The sequence below is a fragment of the Pleurodeles waltl genome, chromosome 5, assembly GCF_031143425.1.
Source record: "Pleurodeles waltl isolate 20211129_DDA chromosome 5, aPleWal1.hap1.20221129, whole genome shotgun sequence".
Lineage (NCBI taxonomy): Eukaryota > Metazoa > Chordata > Amphibia > Caudata > Salamandridae > Pleurodeles > Pleurodeles waltl.
In genome coordinates this window covers 572,151,563-572,170,281 of record NC_090444.1, presented here as the reverse complement: position 1 = coordinate 572,170,281, position 18,719 = coordinate 572,151,563, and the positions used below count along the sequence as shown (strand labels likewise).

Genomic DNA, 18,719 nt, shown 5'->3' with positions numbered 1-18,719 from the left:
AGAGGTTCACTTCCTGGCAGTGGGTTTAGTCTTGGCATCTGCTCCACCTGGATGTCTGGGTGGATGCCCACGTTTGCAGGGGTGGAGGGGGGTTCTCCAGCTATGGAGGGTGGGCTGTCTGAGGCATTCCCTTTCCCTGGCAGGGCCTCAATTCTACTAGCAGCCAAAGATGTCGCGAGGCCTGATGTCTCATGGCTAGTGGAAGAGGCCTAATGTTGGGTGCTAAAGCTACTCAGAATAGTGTTGATGTCCCTCAGCACACCAGCAATGGAAGCCAGGATGGCATTTTGTGCCTGCCACTGCTGCATGGCTTCCTGGTGGTTGTCCCTCTGCAGCTGTCTAATCTCCCCCATCATGGTCAGTACCTGGCCCATCATGCCTTGGGAGTTTTGGTAGGCTCCCAAGACTTGGGAGATGGTCTCCTGGTCAGTTGTGTCCCTTGGAGTTCCCATCCTCTGGCCCACACCATCCCTCCCAAGCACCCTAGCGCAAGTACTTGTTCCCGTGGCACAGTGTGCTCACTCCCACTGGTGGCAGGACCATCATTGTCATTGACATGAGGAGACTCAAGTACCTATACTGTGGGGCACACAATGGAAGAAACTGTCCTTGAGGGCACAGGTCTGGGAGCGAATGGTTGCTTGTGATGTACTTGCAACAGGGCTGGGAGGGGTCATTGTGGGCAGGGTGAGGCTGACAGTTGTTGACTGACAAGGTGTCCCTGATGGGCCAGCTTGGTCCTTAGTGCCCAGACATTCGGGGCTGTTTTCCTAATTGGGACCTTCATCCACAGGGGTAGTGTCTGTCCCTGGTATCCTCTCCATGTTGGGGATGGCAAGGTTATCTGCAGGAGAAGTGGAACATACAGTTGGTGTATGTGATGCAACAAGTGGTGTATCAATTAGACAACTAAACTTGGTATATGAGATACACACACTGACTCTGCATAATCCCCTGACATGGCAATGGCAGCTGCTACCTAATCTGGGTTAGTGCAATGTGGGACACATAGATTTGAAATTGATTACAGCATACTTCATGCTCTTGGAGTATACTGGTGTTTAAACGGCTGCGAATAACCTCATATCTTGTCTAAGTGCAGATATGACAATGTACATTTCTCTCCTAGTAAGGTGAATGGCATCATTGAGCCAGCTAGTAGGAGAACAATGCACAATGGTGTCAGAGCTAGTGCCCACAACTGGTGTTACAATTTGCCCTGGACCTCTGTCTGGATGTAATGCAAGCATGTCCAGTTTGCCGGTCAGGTGTCCCTCCAGGTGAGAACATGACAGTATAGTGATGTTTTCTCCGAATCCAGTTTGGAATGGGTCACAACTGTAGCTGGGATTTGCCTGTAATGGCACTGGTAGTGGGTCATTGCATAGATGACATTGCCATTAACTATTACAGGGTGGACCATTCAGTTTGGTTTGCTATGATTGTTAGCAAACCAAACTTTCACATGTAAGGCATTTCACATTTAGTGCACAGTTCTGGTTTTGTTAATGTTGTAACAGTGCCTTTTGGGAGTTGTAGTGCTGTCCATTCCGAGAACTTCACATGCCCTTCCCAAACACTGTGGCCCAAGGTGAGTTGACTTGACATGTGGCATGGCAGTGAGGGGTATTTGGAGATTTGGACAGGGTGTGGTGTGTGGTTCGATCACTGGGGTGGGGAAAGGTGATGAGTGAGCATGCAAGAACTAACTGTTTGATGCCAAGGATGTTGTTGTTGCTTACCCAACTTCACTCCCCCAGGTATTCCTGTCAGGCACTCAGGATGCAGGATGTCCAAGACTTTTTCCTCCCATGACGTGAACTGTGGGGGAGAAGGTGGGGGCCCACTGCCAGTCTTGAGGACCGCCAGCTGGTGCCTGGATGCCATGGAACGTACCTTCCCCGTGAGGTCGTTCCACCTCTTCCTGGTGTCCTCCCTTGTGCGTGGGTCACCCTGCTGACTATCCTTTGCCACAACTCCATTTTCCTGACTATTGATGTCTGCTGGACCTGTGCTCTGAATAGATATGGCTCTACTCTGACAAATTTGTCCACCATGACCCTCAACTCATCATCAGTGAAACATGGATGTTTTTGTGAGGACATGGTAGAGGTGCTAAAGAAGGCGAGGTAGTGAATAGAAGGATAAATGCTGTTTGTGATGAGGTGTGGGTTCTGTGATGTGAGTGGGTGACGGTTGCTGTGTATTGTGTGGGTGTCTGTAAATTATGTTTTCTGTCTGTTGTGCAAATATGGGATGTGTGCCGAATGTAATGTGTAGGGGTGCCTATTGTGTGTTTTGCTAGTTTGTTAGGTTAATCGTACTCTCTGGCTGTGAGTGGGGCTCTGGTTGCAAAGGATTGTGGGTTGTGTAGGGGTGTGTTTTATAGTGCAGCATGTCGGTGTGTCAGGTGTGTGAATGTGGGTCAGGTGTGGGATATTCAAACTGTCCAATATGGAGCAGTGTTCTGACTGATGTGAGTTCAGACTGCCGTGGTTCGCAACGCCAATGGTTTTCCGCCTGTCTTGTGATTTGTGACTCGTAATTTGATTGGATGATTTTTGTCGGGCTGGAAGTGTTGGTGGTCTGACCCCCTATTTTCCGCCTGCCTGTGTCCTGGCGGTTTTTGGGAAATTGGCTCTTTTTTGGCAGTCTGGGCTATGTATCTCTTAATTCGACGGTCGGATGACCGCCACCATGGTGGTGTTTTGGCGGCCGCAATCATTAGACCGCCAAACTCATAATGAGGCCCTTAATTTTGTTCTAGCCTCTTTAAATAAACTGAACCCAATATTTTACATACATTTATGAAACCTCCAAAACTCTGTATAAAATTCAAGAGAAGAAACAAATGTTTTATGGAAAACTATGGCTTAAAAATTAAAAAAGGTAAAAAGACCCATTTATTTGCATTTTCTCCACACAATAATGTTACAGAATATTTTCCTGCACAAATATTGCACCTTTACACCTTTAGATTCATGCACATAATTATTTCTGTAATCTAATAAATTGAGGAACCCTAAATTGTTGCCATCTACTACAGAGGCACTTGTGGGCTAGCTGTTAAAATAAAACAGTGAATCAACAAGACAGTGTGAAATTTAGTAAATGTGCAGAACACCTGTACATGTTAAATATTTGTAGTCTCACCTACTCTGGTCTTTTGCAAAAGGCACAACAACAACATCTCTGTGGTGAAGCAGATCGTTCATTACTTTAGTTTCAGGACATGTCTGGAATTCTCCATCATCACCGCCCTCAGGTACGCATATCACATGATCTCTCATCTTACAACCCTGTCATGCAAAAAGAATAAGAATTACAGGAATACCTTAACTCACTGTAACCAAGTGAGTCACCTTGCTATGATCCTAGCAGAAACTAAGTCCGTATAAAATAAATAGAATTATTTGATCCTATGAGTAGGGACAAAATTATGGCATGTTTACCTAAGTCAAAATACTGGTTGCTCAGTAAATGTAGCATTTAGTGACAAGCAGATGAGGCTTCCAACGAGTTTTTGCCAGAAAACAAAAAAACTACGCAGGCAATACAGCATGGAACATATCTCGTCTTTATGAATGTATATAAATTACAATGAGCTGACAAGGCACAGCAGTCTTTTTACTGTGGTGGGGAACGCCTCAACCTCCCTCATATCAATTTAGTTGATCATACTAACATAGAACGTGGTTCTGAAACCTTAATGCCAAATGTTTTAACTATGTGAGCATCACCAATGAAAATGTCACATTCTCTTAAAATACTACCTATGAAGACATTGAACTATATCCATGCCCACTTGCAATGTTTCAAAGGAAAGATTATTCGAATGGTTCGACTGGTTCGACCTTTGTAATCCACCCACTTAGCAGGTATATGAATTTGCCTAGGATAGTGTCCCTTTGAATTTCTTGATATTGTTTAGGCCTGAAACCTTTGAGCTCTTTTCTGGTGACCTGACTCTGACCTTTTTCTGTGCTTTTTGTGCGCTAAGAAGAAATCAAAACAGTCTCTAATGCAACGATTGTCTGGTGTGCTGCTAATAATAGAATTTGTATTTTATCTGACATATGACTGCCTCTACCTTACCTATCTCTGAAAGGTTGGTAGGGCCTCTGGAACAGCTAGTCACACAAAAGCCACACAAAGAGGAGCCCTGCCAAGTGTGATACCCATATGTAATTCTAGCTTGTGTAAAAAAACTGGACTTCACAGGCAAAGTCGTGGGACAGCACGCCTCTAATGGAAATAATCAAAAATACAAAATCACAGGCCCAGACTGGCTGAGGTGTCACACACAGAACAACCAAACAGTGCTGCAGTGACAGTCTGAATCATCTCCGACAGGCTAGAAAACTTGGAGCACAGTATATCACGTCAACAAGACCATTGAGAGGTTGGTAGGAGTGAGCAATAACCTTTTACTTGCCATGGCCCTCAGCAAAGGTCAGTGGGACTCTGCAAGGGTCGGTCACTTGACAAACCTGCTTCTACAAGGTTCATTTTCTGTTACAAGGAAGATTCAGAATGAATTAATATTAGTGCTGGGCACAATCACATGTCAGCATCACATCTAAAAGGTCAAATGGGCTACAGAATAAATCAGTCATGTCAGTCTTGCAAACGAAGTGGAGCTAGAGTTGGTGCAGAGTCAATCATGCCCCAAGCAATCATAAATCAAACTGAAAAAAGCACAGTATCACATGATGAAAATTGTGAAACAAACAAAACAGGGGTATCTGCCTCTAAAGAATAATAATGGTTGCTAATGAATGAGAATAGTTATTGTTGCCCTACATAATGGTATCTATTTCATAAATTCTTGGAAACTGCTAGAACAGTCACCTAAGACCATATGCCCAAACACTGGTCCCCACAGTGGATGCATCAATCCAGTGATCTTAAAGCCTTGACTTACTTTAATAATGTTGACAAATTAAAAAAGACGTTATCAAAATACATATTCTACTCTTACTTTAAAAAACAACCTGAAAGTCAAGAGGCAGTTTGTTAACTTTTCAAGACTTGCCATGAGTAACTAGGAAACTATGCAATGGCGAACATGCCACAGTAGTGTGTGAGGTAGAGTCCCACTGAGGGAAGAAGATATAAGAGTGCTCTGTTTCACTTGCACTAGCCAGTTTGGAAGTAGGAATATAGGAGCGACAGGAGAAGGGAGTGGGTGAGGGTGCACGTTTGTTTGTTTTTCTGCTTTAGCCTCACAACACATTCAAGTAGCAGTGAGCTTTATGAAAAACAAAATAAAAACAAATAAATTAAAGAGAGTGACAGGTTGTGTGGCCCTTTGTGTCTGGTCATCCTGTGGTGTAATCCAAAATATGAATACACAAGTGACTGTTTAACAAACCAATGGCTGGCTGAAGCCAACCAAAACCCCTACTCTACAATGGTTTTCTTTATTACATGTCTATCAGATAGCCAAGACTGTATTTATGGCAAACGTCTATAAGAAATGGCTAAGTTGGCAGCATTCCATTTTGAGTCTTGGCTAAAAAAATGTTTTAAGTCTGCTGCAGTGACAAAAAATAAAATAAAAAACTACTGCTGTCTTCTATATACAATGCATCTCTTGGATGAAGAATTTAGTGTGTGCTGAGTTAGTGTACTTTTGCTATGTACAAATAGTCTGAGACATGTAATGCATGTACTCCATAAGCGATGGAACGGCACATCAAACAGCTAACAGCATGGAGTGAAAGGGTAATTCTCCAACGGGTGGTGCTAAAGCCCGCTCTATGTATATTTTAAGTAACTGGTAACAATAAGTCAAATACAGCTGTGCTCTCAAGTAAGACCTGAAAAGCAAAATAAATTTGTAAAAAATATCTAATGAACTTTGGGCATCATTACCAGTCTGGTGGTCGGAAAAGCCGACTGGCAAACTTGCGGTGAGGAGACTGCTGCGGAGCTGGCGGTTTCCCCACCAGACCCAATACAAGGTTTCCACTGGGCTGACCGGCAGAAACCAAGGTTTCTGCCGGTCAGCCCAGTGGAAACTGGGCAGCTGCATTGGTCTCAGCTCAGCCGAGGCCAATGCTGTTGCACAGGAGGGCCCCCCTGCACCATCGGAATGTGCACTGTCTGCAAAGCAGACAGTGCACATTCCGATGGTGCTGGGCAGAGGGAGCCCTGTACTGCCCATGGACTTGGGCAGTGCAGGGGCCCCCCTGTGGCCCCTGCAGCCTTTTCATGGTGAGGTTCCCGCCATGAAAAGGTTGGGGGAAAGTGGGGTTGTAATCAGCCAGGCAGTGCGGAGTTCAGCGCCGCCTTGACGGGTTACAACTCTGACTGTTGTCACCCAGTCAGGAACAATGTTCCTGAGAAGAACGGGGGTCTCGTGGCGGGTCCACCTGCAAGGGTTGAATTGTGGCGGTTGGACCGCCACAGTTGCAGCGGTCTGACTGCCAAGGACTGCCAGTCCTAGGACTGCCAGCCTTGTACTAAGACCCTTTGCCCCTTTAATCTCATGTAACACAGCTTCAAAGGTAATGAATCATCAGTTGGGTGGCTTATATATTTTGAGTTCCCATGTTCATAAACAAAAAGGACAAGTTAACCATCAAAAGGCAGAATGACAAGGGATATCTAGTTTCGTGACCTTATTGATACCATCTGTTAAGGTTATAAAGTGTCCTCACCCTCAAACACCCCGTGGCATGTTCATCAGTGGGTCACTCATCCAGAATGATGATACATCTGGGTGGGTTTGCCTAGTTTTTGGGAGCTCTTGATATTGTAAGGAAGATCTATATATAAAAGTATCTAAGTTGTAACAACAAGATCAAAGTTTAATGATAGTCAACCTGAAAAACACTTTAGTACTGTTTAGTGATATTCTTGGATGTTGGAGGCTACACAAGGCTTTTGCCTCACTGATCTGGTCTACATGTTACGGCCATCAGTATGTTGCCATGTGTCAGGTGGCCTTGTTCAGGACAGAACCATACCTAAATAATATAAGTGTGATCCTATCGTGATTCACAATTTCAAATGCTCCTAGATATATAAATGCCTCTACTCATGCATGCTTACATACATAGGGAGATGCACAAGTGATCTGTAAGGCAGGGTAAATTACATTATTACGTTTCACATTATTCACAGCCCATGAATGGGGAATCAACTAATGTGCAGCACACAATGTGATTGCACGGCACATGGTCAAACGTGATTGCGGTGCAGATGAAATATCACACAAACACAAAAGGATTAGACAAGGACACAATAGCAGATAACATGCTTAAAAATATGTGACATATTGCCATCTTGGTTTTCCACTTACCCCTAATAGGGGTACAATATGCCCCTTAGGGTGTGGTGTGAAATGGCTCTGTAATAAAATTCCAAGTGAAATGAGCATCAATGAAACAATTATAGCCAGAGGGGTGTCGCACCATAATGCCCCTCTATTAATTTAACAAACATGAATAATCACACTGGCCTGTAAATAAGATCCTGTCTTCAAACTTCCTTCTCCAAGAGTCCTGATCTGCAGTGTTACCTAGTCACCATCCGCTGCCCCTGCATCTTAAGGGTGTCCATTGTGAAGGCCAACTAAGAACTTGTTTGTACATCGGCACGTCACATAATTAGCATCAGCATGTGATATCTGTCTAACATCAGATGTACAATATTATGAGAGAACAGGTGTACCTTGCATTTGTGCAGACATCAGTCATTGCTAAGTCTGGCTTGGGTTTTTCCAAGGGGAAAACTGGAAACAAATAGTTACAATAGGCCATCATCATTTATTTGTAAAAGCAGGCAAGATATTCTGGAGTGATATAACGTAATGCAAAGAAACCCTGCTCATGCATATCATATTCGAAAGGCTGGACAAAAAGGAAAAGGAATATATGAGTGCTTTATGTGTATAAGTCATAATATTCCAAAATATATCATATATATATATGAAAAGTGGAGATCTTATTGCTATATCTGAAATGAATATACAACCTGGTTGTCATTTGGGGGCAAAAAACTCGTACAACGCCTGTAACAGTGTTCCAATACGTAAATGTCACGCATGTTGGTAAATTCAGCAATGAAAAAAACACTGCAATATTACTTTTTAGTCAGTGTTGCGATGTTCGTAGACAAAATGTATTGCAATAATAGCCCTGGATTGTAAAACCAGTTGATTACCTTTGAGTGAAATATGTGAAAAAAACGTACCTTAAACAACCTGAAATAAGTATTTTCTGGGAAGACAGCCTTAAAAACATAGGTGGTCATTCTGACCCTGGCGGTCTTTGACCGCCAGGGCGGAGGACCGCGGGAGCACCGCCGACAGGCCGGCGGTGCTCCAATGGGGATTCCGACCGCGGCGGTAAAGCCGCGGTCGGACCGGCACCACTGGCGGGGTCCCGCCAGTGTACCGCGGCCCCATTGAATCCTCCGCGGCGGCGCAGCTTGCTGCACCGCCGCGGGGATTCCGACCCCCCCTACCGCCATCCAGATCCCGGCGGTCGGACCGCCGAGATCCGGATGGCGGTAGGGGGGGTCGCGGGGCCACTGGCATGGGCATTGCAGGGGCCCCCGTAAGAGGGCCCCTAAATGTATTTCACTGTCTGCTGCGCAGACAGTGAAATACGCGACGGGTGCAACTGCACCCGTCGCACAGCTTCCACTCCGCCGGCTCGATTCCGAGCCGGCTTCATCGTGGAAGCCTCTTTCCCGCTGGGCTGGCTGGCGGTCTGAAGGCGACCGCCCGCCAGCCCAGCGGGAAAGTCAGAATTACCGCCGCGGTCTTTCGACCGCGGAACGGTAACCTGACGGCGGGACTTTGGCGGTCGGCCTCCGCCGCCCGCCAAGGTCAGAATGAGGGCCATAGTGCTGTACGTTCAATTATTACGTTTCTTAGTTCCTTAAGCAGTGTAACAGGCTTAGTAGCTATTCCATCTTTGGCTATTCCTGTCAGAAACACATTTTGGGTGGTGTTTTTCAGAAAAGAAGTTAACAAAATATCAAAAGGTTTATCTTTTAACAAAAGAGTTTTAAGTGTATGTTTTTGAAGTGCTGTTCATCATTTTCCAGCTTGAAAAAATGAATGTATATTATGTGGAAGGAGACACTTGTTTAAGAAAAAGCAAAAGGTGATGATGCTATTTTTGACTGCTGATAAGACTGTCCAGTGCTTCAGAAAGTTCCAACTCCTAACATTCAATTTTGTTTTCATTCTCCATAAATGTTTTTCACTTTTCTGTTTGTTTTATGTGAAATGCAAAAATAATGAGGAGAAATATATCTTTAACTACTACAGAGAGAGGCACTATACTGGTTTGCTAGGCAAAACAAAATTATCTAAACTAATTCATAAACTCAAACACAGATTCCATTTGCGATGTTCAGTACTCTAAAAGTACTCTAAAAAGGTGCTGACAAATTTGTAATATTAGCCCAAAAGAGAAGGTAAAAATTCAGTTTGTGATATAACTTCCCAACTGCTTTATCAATTCTGACACATTTGTCAAATGGATTATGTCTTAAAATATACCTTTGGAAGTTGAGTAGGATCAAATCGAAGAACCTTCTGGTTACAGCATGGATACATTCCAGTGCCAGCTGAACCGGACACATTTGCCAAACTACAAAACAGTGCAGGCTCCGAATGAAACCGACAATGGGAGAAGTCACTGCATAGGAAAGACTGGTTAACAAAACATGAGAAAAACATCAAATGTAACCAATAAATGTGCTACAAACTCACATAACACAAAGGCAGGATCTGTACTAGGTTTAGTACCATAGAACTGCATAAAGGAAATACAATCATGGTATTTATCAGACACAATTTTTTTTTCAATACTTAAAGGACAACTGTGCCAAATGCATTCTGAGACTCAATGCCTCAAGTGTACTGAATTTTACATTAGGTGGCAGGCAGGATTTTTACTATGCAGTTAATTTATGTGGATTGGTTTAAAAACAGCACTTACCAAATAAATGACTTTTTGGACTCCTACTAAATTACTAGTAGAGGTCACTGTTCTCGGCCTAAGCAACATCTACAATGTGAGCAATAGCAGCACACAAAAATGCAGAAAAATGTATACATCAAACAAATACACAAATTATGATTTTTTGTTTAATTGAACATCAAAAATATATACAAAAATCAAAACGTAGAATTTCAGCTGGAAGGTTGGAGCTTTTCAAAATGTGATTTAAATTCTAAAATATAATGCAATATGCTAAACTCTCGAGCATCACTTTCGGCCTAATTATAAGTTGGGCGGTCTTGGGACTGCCTAACACGTGAAGGTGGTCGAACACTGCAGTCCTGGCGGTCCAACTGAATGTGCACTGTTTGTGATGCAGACAATGCCCATTCCGGGGGTGCTCTGTGCAACGGCATTGGCCTCGGCTCCATAAGGGAACTGAGGCCAATGCCACTACACTATTTCCACCGGGTTGACCGACGGAAATGTCAGCTGCCTCACCACCACTGTATTGGAGTTGTGGCGGTTCAACCGCCCAACTACTAATCGGGCCCCTTCTCTTTTGTGCACCTAATGCATCCTCTCTATGTCAGCACATACCAGTGCTCCAATTGAGGCCATCACTTGTTGATATTAGATTCTATGTGCCAATCCCACACTGCTCAGATAAAGCAAGTTATAATACAACTTAATTTTGGCCTCTATTTTCAACTTACTGCACATTTACAGAGCATTTTAAAAATGTTCAGGTTTGCATATTCCATTTTAGGTACACATACATGATATTAATCTGCTAGTATTAATTTCCTAAACATTTGTAGACACCTCCCCCACGGATAGGTGTTGTAGACCCACTAGGGCTGAAAGGGTCCATTGGCTCAAGTTTGATAACCGCTGGTCTAAAATGTATTTTGCGAGTGGATTTTAGCTATTTAAACCTATATGTAAAATTGACAATTAAACCAAAAGTTTTTTTTATTTGAACAAATCAGTTCCATTCTCAATTAAAGGAACTATAAAGACCTTAGTGAATTAAATAAACATTTCTCTAGAAGGGAGTCAACCTTTTTAAAAAATTAGCAGGATATTAGTTTAAAGATCCAGGACACTCTTAGAAAGTATTATGAAGGGAAAAAAACTAAAAAATAAGCTGCTTCAGTTGCATTTCCGTCAATTATTATTAAGAACACTACTAACAGCTTTGAATTTTTTCATGGTCTTGCAGACTGCCAAATTCCACTATCACTAAACCTTAGCCTCCATTTTACCCTTCACGTGCTCAGTTGATCATCTGCATAATACCTCACCACCACACAAGAAGAGGGACCCCATCAACAAAATCTCCTTCTACTTCAAACTCTGTAATTCTGTAGAAAGTGACACACTCTTCATGGATAAAAACTTCAGTGTGAGTAAACTGAGTACTTCTCTATTGTCCTTCAGAAAATTAAGCTGGGCCTCTAACAGCAATAATGTCCAGAATAAGAAACAACATAAAGTCCTGCAGGGATTTCTGAGACTCTTAAAGGCTCTCAATTGATCCTTTCATTCTCATCACATATACCTTATACCTTTTAGGCCCTCTCATTTCTGAAAGCCTATGGTCCATGGTGCCCACCATAGCTTTAGTGAAGGAGATCATCCTTTCATTGTTGACTGTAGTTTCATGTAGCTCGTGCAGAGTAGCCAGAATCAGGGGCCTTCCCCATTAGAACTTTCATCTTTCTGGGAGTCTATTTCTAAACTTTACTAGCTCCGTATTTGCTATGGTAGCCTTGGGGTTATCCCCTCCTATTCTTGACTTCTTCCTCTTCAGGCGGTACATTACCTTTCGCACGCAGAAATTACAATGTCATACCTTTATCATGATGTAATTAAAAATTGTTTTTTAACAACACAAGTTGTTATGACGCATATACAGGGATATATAAAATGGTATACAGGTAAGTATATAAAGTAAAGAATAACTTAACAGGTGATAGGTTTAAAAGGAGGGGACAAAAGGGGAGTTGGGGAAAAGTAGGAAAAAAATACATTTGATGTACAGTTTTGGGTAACGGGGTGGAGGTAGAAAGGGGTTTGCAGATTTTGCCCTCTGCACTAAAAAAAGTATTTAAAAAGGAAGAGGGTTCTCTGATATACAACATGCATATAATTTTCATTAGTTAGGAGAGAAGTGCTGGGTGGGGGGTATTTTTAAATCTGGGTATTTATTTACTTATTTAAAACAAAATACCTAGTTTTATTGATAATTCATCAAATGTTTATTTTACAAAACATGTGATTTTGTTTGTTCAGGAGCATGATATTAAGGCTGTAGGGATCCAGAGTAGAGAGTATTTTGGTGTTGGGCATTGATATGGTCTAAAAATAATAATACTCCAGAAGTACTCTAAGTAGTTTGTTTTTTTAAGGAGGTTTTAAATGATTTTATATTATTAATCTTTGATTATTTTTTAATAATTACTAACATCTGCAACTCCTACAATATTGTTTGTTAAGAACTGGGATCTTGGGTAATGAATATTTAAAATTTAGGTGTATTTCTTGTATTTATATTTTAATACCTGGTCAATAATCTGTGGTACTGTTTGGTAATATTTAAAAAAAATATGAATGCTTTTTAATTCTTAAAAATGTACAATATGTTTAGTTAATGATATTTCAACAATATTTCATCTATGAACGATCTTGTTTAGGAGCAGAATGGAAGATTTTAAGGGCCAAGGTTTAGAAGAATTTTAAGTTTGGGTATTATTTTTTCTTTTTGGGCTTTTACAATTATATTTGCGGATAAATACTCTAGAAGTCTTTTTTTTTAAATTATATATATATTTTTTTCAGGAATAGAAATACACATAAAAAACAAATATACAAAGGTATAACATTTACTGTAAATTTAATACTCACAATATTAAAATATAAAAAGGATATTTTGTTTTTATTAATTCTTTTTATTAGAAAAACATCAATATTAATTGGTTTATCTTTAAATACATAAAGATTTTTATTACACTTCGGTCTATTTTTATTTTTTTATTTTAGCTCTTTGGAAACAATTTGATACACCCATTTTTCTTCACTTTCCTATTCATTCCAATAGGTTAAACTAACCTTTTTAGGTCAAGCACACAAGCGCTCTGACGTGTTGTAATCTAGCTGGGGGTTTTTAACCACACCCACCGCACGCCTATCACTATAACTCGTTCATAAGCCTTTCAAAAATCCTTTGCCATCATTGGTAAATGCTTTACGTTTGTCCCTCCTTGAGGCAGTTTTGTTACCGCCTTGGCCATTGAGCCTGTTACATGGATAACTGCACGTTTGCTGATACGTTTGACTGTGAGCAAACTTCTTTATCCTTTTGTGTCTCTCCTTCGCGCTCATGCTCATGGCGGCTGTGGCGCTACTTTTCAGTTTAAATTTATGTGGCAAGAAAAGTCCAGTTAGGAATTTACAACGCTAATAGCTCTAACTCAAACAAACGCGAGACTCATTGCATTGTAAGTGCTGGTTTCCTTTCACGATGGCCATTTACTTAATGAATTCATTGGTTTTATGGTGGTTTCTTCTGTCCATGGAGAGTTGGGGGTTGAGGTGGGACGGATGCTGCTGTGATCAGCACAGAACTTCGTATTTTATACTCAGATAGATTAGAAAGGGTACATTTACAGTAGGATTATTATTAGAGAGGTTGGTTAACTAACTAATGTTTTTGAATATTCAGTATGTATTTTGAAACTTCTGTCCCTACTCATGACGCCAAAGCTAGTACTTGTTGGAGTTTTCTTTACCCCCAGTTGTATAGTTAGGAAAGTTTTAACTTTGCTACTTCATTTTTAGGGATGGGTAAGATTTCAAAGTCAACTTACAAACTCTCTTGGTTGTCTTACCGCCATTGTACTACAAGCAGTACTTTCTATTTTTATATATTTTTTGCATTTTTAAAGATATTCCCTGGATTTATACATTGCTGTATTCCCGGAGCATATTTATCTAAAAACAAAAACAAAAAAAAAGAATGAAACACTCTTTGGGCTTTTTTATGGTTTATATTATGGATTGTTGTTTCGGATTACCTTGGAATAACAGTGGTAGGACTTTAAAATACTTCTGTTTCTCAAAAACAGAAGTAAACATTTTTAAACTATCCAATTTTAATTATTCTCAATTTAAGACAGAAAAGAGGAATTCTTCTCTTTCAGCAATATTATAATAGCTTGATGTTAGGTTTAATAATAGTGTTGCACGTAAGCTATGTTACCAAGCAGTCCGTACCTCCAAACTTGCTAACTTGTTGAACCTTTGAAAGGAGTCGCTCATACATTTCCTTTGTTTTTTTCAATGATTCTGGGTTTCACATTACTTGCAAAACATTTGCTTTGTCACATTTCCTAGAAACTTTGCTCCTTTTTTAAAACTTTCTATGAATATGTAGAAATTAGTGTCCTTTACCTATGTAACTAGTAAACAAATTGTGCCAACCATCTATGCTCCTCCCTCTAATCACGTCAGGTAGCAGTTCCACCACTAAATTCAGAATTTTGGAACCCTTCTGACCTGTTAAGCTGGGCGAGTCCCGTTTTGCTGAAGTAATTTAGTAAAGGTGCAGATCGTTCTTCACGTTATGAAAAATACTCTTGGTGAACTATAGCATGTGTAGAATTCATCGTGTGTAGGAGGGACAAAAGCCAATGCACTTTTTTTTTTTGTTCAAATTGTAGCTCCCCGTCTGAAATAGTCGCATGGTACAGATGTTTTTTTATTTTGTTTTCCAAATTCCATGAGAAATGTGAAGAAAATCCTTGAATTTGTGTGTCAGGTAAAATGTTCTCAATAGATGTTTTCACTGCAATTTCAAAATCAATCACTATTGTCTCAGATTTTTTTTTGTGTTTTTTCTTTACCAAATGTTAGAAATTCAGTTTAAGCAGCTTAATACGTATACAGCATACAGTAGAGGCATAATAGCATTATTCATTTTTAAATGCCTGGGATAAATTTGAGCACATGGGAGGGGTTTTGATTTAAATGCCTTAGCCAGTATCCAAATTACACTATTGTCAACAGTAGCTACATTATGGAGAGTACCAAATATTAGTAGTCTTTTGAGAGGGTTGTGATGTCATATAGAATAAAGGGTCCATGGTTATATGTTTCTGTTAGAGGACCAGGGCTGTTTATGTTGATAAATAATTTAAGTTGGCGAGGATGAATTTTACTTGCCTGTCATTTTGACTTATCTGTCTTTTCAAACTAGGTATAACAGGACAGACTCCAGCAACATGAATGGAGATGTTTCCTCATACCTCCCTTAGTACTGCATTACAGGGCTCATTGGAGGTGGTAACTCATGCTTCCAATTGTTGGTTATTTTTTTTAATTTCCACCTCAGTTGCAGAGGCAGAGTGGTTAGGTTATGCTGAGGCTAGACTCCTGATGTGTGCACTATCAAAAAGGGGTATCTCACACATCTACCGCACTTTGATCATCAACGCACCCAACACACTGTCACACCTGCAGACCGGATTGGAGGCATGGGTGGTACAACCGGAGGATGATGACTGGTGTGATGCCACGATGGCACTCCTGTACTATCATGATTTCCTCTAAATTTCGTCTGGTGTAGACATATTACCTTCACAGTGACTATCTCACCCAAAGCAACCTTCATAGGGCACATCTCCTACTACGTCTGACATGTTTCAGGTGTCCATATGCCCCTGCAGATTTCTATCATGTAATCTAGACATGCCCTGCCATTGTGAACTACTGGACTGCGAAGATGGAGGAGCTATTGAAAGTACTGGGATGGGAGGTAGAACTCTCGACAAATTTGCTTCTCCTTGGTATCTCTGAGGGGTTGGAGGAGCAAAAGGGCTGATTGGGCACTACTTGAGGTGACCATCACGGGGGCCAAAAGAGACATTGCATGCAGATGGAAGCCTCCCAGCCCACCCTTGGTGTTTCAGTGGCGCTATCGGTGGGGATTGGTGTGCCCAACAGGAAAACAAGAGGTTGCCCAAAAAGCATTCAAATATCGGGAGTAAATGGTGGGATCACTTTGGGCTGGGCACGCTATTGTAATTGTAGGGAGGGTTCCCCCTTCACTCGCTCATGATGTACTTATGATGGCCTTAACACTAATATCTGTTCAAAATGGTGTTATGCTTTCCTTGCTGATGACAAGCAATAGCTAGAAACAATATGGACGAGTTTGTTGTCAAAAATAATAAACGGGTTAAAAAAAAAAAAAAAAAAAGACTGTTTCATAATCACTATCACTACTACTACCAACAAACATGCTTTATCCATTCTTCTGCACTGAATTAGTTGCATCATTAAACGTATTGTGCTATAAAGAGATAAACTGCTGTAATTCTGGGAAACTGCCATTGTTATTATGATCAAAGCCTGGCCTAACAAGAGACTAGTAATTAAACTATTTTATAAAATGATGAAGCTGAAGATACTGGAAACAAGAGCAGGTAAGAGACTTAAGGTCTAGTTTTCATTCTCAATTCTGAAATTGAGACCTTGTTTGCAGAGTATAGTTGCCTCCGAATAAATGTAGTTTCTGACAGAGTTTTGTGAGACTTTCTACAATGGACTCCTTTTTGCTCCAAGTAAAAACGCTTTTCTTAGTGCATCTGTATGACCAGTAACATATAAGCACCATCTTGGAAAACTTGTGGGCTTTCTGTTGTTTCAACTTCCCTGTGTCTTGCAAGTATGATGCCCAATTTATTCCAGTTGAATGTAGAGCTTGACAGCTGACAACCTCCCAGATTTCTTAAGCTGGAGGAACTGCTATTTCTATCAGTTTTACAAGCATGATTAGCAGTCTTCCAAGTGGAAGCTATTCAAATAGCACAGCCTTATGCACTCGGGCTGCCAGTTCCTTGAGAGTATTTGAAAATATCCAAAGAAACAGGATACAATGATGTCTCAATCACTTTCCCAATGTCAAAACTAAAGTCAATGCTCGCTTTTACATGTGCTTCATTTTCCCCATCAGCTTATTTTCTAGTAGTGGAACTTAAGAAATGGATATGTAATTAATATAGTTTAAATTTCGGACCTTCAGCTCACTAATGTTCACAAATGCTCACTAATGTTCACAGCATCTAGCCCCACTGCACTTACTTTATTGTGTGGCGTCTCAACTAGGTTTTTCGAAAGTCCAGTCTCTAATATTTTTTTTTTAAATAGAACATTCTGAAGTCATTAACATTTCAAGTCTGACTGTTAGACTCACGGCCTGATTGAGAACGTGGGTTAATACGTGATAACGGTGACTGATGTTCCGTCCGCAGGAATCTAAATACCTATTGTATATAATAGGATTTAGGTTTCGGCAGACAGGACATCCATCACCATCACTGATGTGTGGGAGTAACCTGTCTGCCAAGTTCTAAATCAGGCCCTAAGTTGCTTAACTGCTCCTAGTTCTGAATATAGCACTTTAAGTTCCACAAACCGCCTCTTTCCACTGGAACCTTTGATACCCACTCAACTGACTTCAGGATTTCTTGTAGGTCTATTAAGCCCGCATGAGCCTTGGAAAGACTGATCCCTTGTAGCTGAGGCAGGTGATGAGGGGGTAAACCTGGAGCTGCACCTTGCTGCAAGCATAGTACAGGCAGTGAAGGATCAGGTGCCTGACTTATGACATTTAGTTGAGAAGACCAGTTCTTAAATGAGCAGCTGTACTGATTTTATATGAAAGTGGAAAGATATATTCTTCCCTCAACAGCAATCATCCTATCATAGGGTCAAATGGAACACGCCTGAAAATCATCAAGTTGTGACAGATAAGATTAGCTGAGATTTCCATCTGACATCCTTTAGAGACACATCACAATTTCAACCTTTAAACAAAAAGGAAAATGAGTAAAGGGACTTTGCTTTGGTCAACATTGGGGTTTCAAGGGAATGAAAAAAAAAAAAACATTTTGCATATACCTCTAGAGCAAAAACGAAGTATGTATGAAAAATTAACCCCCCAAATAATTAGTGTAAATATACATAACAACTACGTCTAACAGAAAACATATTTTCATTGGCAGGAAGGCATCCAAAAAAATACAACTTTAAAAATTCCTCAGAAATAATTTGACTTTGGACGCAGAAAGAACTCCCTGCCTTTATTTGATTACACTTTTGGTATTACACAGTAGACAGCCAATAAATAAATACTATGAACACTGTCAGCAGCAAAACTCAAGAATAAATGTGCTACATGAGGACTGAAGCACATCAACAATAAATGTTGCTAAAGGTCATGTTTCTCCGGGTCACAATGCAGGTTATTCAGATCTCTTCCAAATAAATTCTGGTGAAATGAATCCTTATTTAGTGTGTTTTGTTACCCTTCTTTCATTGCTTGAAGATGCTTATGAGCTGGCTGATATAAGCTGGCATATTGAATAGTGTTTAAACGTATGCGAATGAACTATATGTATATGCTAAAATCTACACTCTGAAATATAGGCCAAAAAGGATGCAGTTAGGCTTAAAACAACCAAAAATATTCTCAAATAACTAACTTGATTTGAATCAGTCGCTTTGAAACAGTTCTAGGACAACATATTATTCTAAAGACCTAGATTACCAGTTTAGAGACTGCATGGCAAGTGAATATTAAAATGTGGAGCAATAACTGAGATGTCTTTACTTCCCCAGAAAGAGCCATATACTAAAAAAGGCATCTACTTTTTAGACTAAGTAATGCTAGATTCGAAAATAAAT

General features: G+C 40.6%; 1 protein-coding gene across 2 annotated transcripts in view; it reads right to left on the bottom strand.

Moving 5' to 3' along the window:
* SANBR (SANT and BTB domain regulator of CSR) overlaps positions 1 to 18,719 on the bottom strand; it is a 187,147-nt gene that overhangs the window by 123,117 nt on the left and 45,311 nt on the right. For both annotated transcript variants that reach the window (XM_069234392.1, XM_069234391.1), the window contains exons 11-12: positions 9,524 to 9,676; positions 3,154 to 3,299 (exon numbers count right to left, since the gene is read on the bottom strand). In XM_069234392.1, coding sequence (XP_069090493.1) covers positions 3,154 to 3,299; positions 9,524 to 9,676 — 299 coding nt within the window. The remainder of the gene's footprint in view (positions 1 to 3,153; positions 3,300 to 9,523; positions 9,677 to 18,719) is intronic.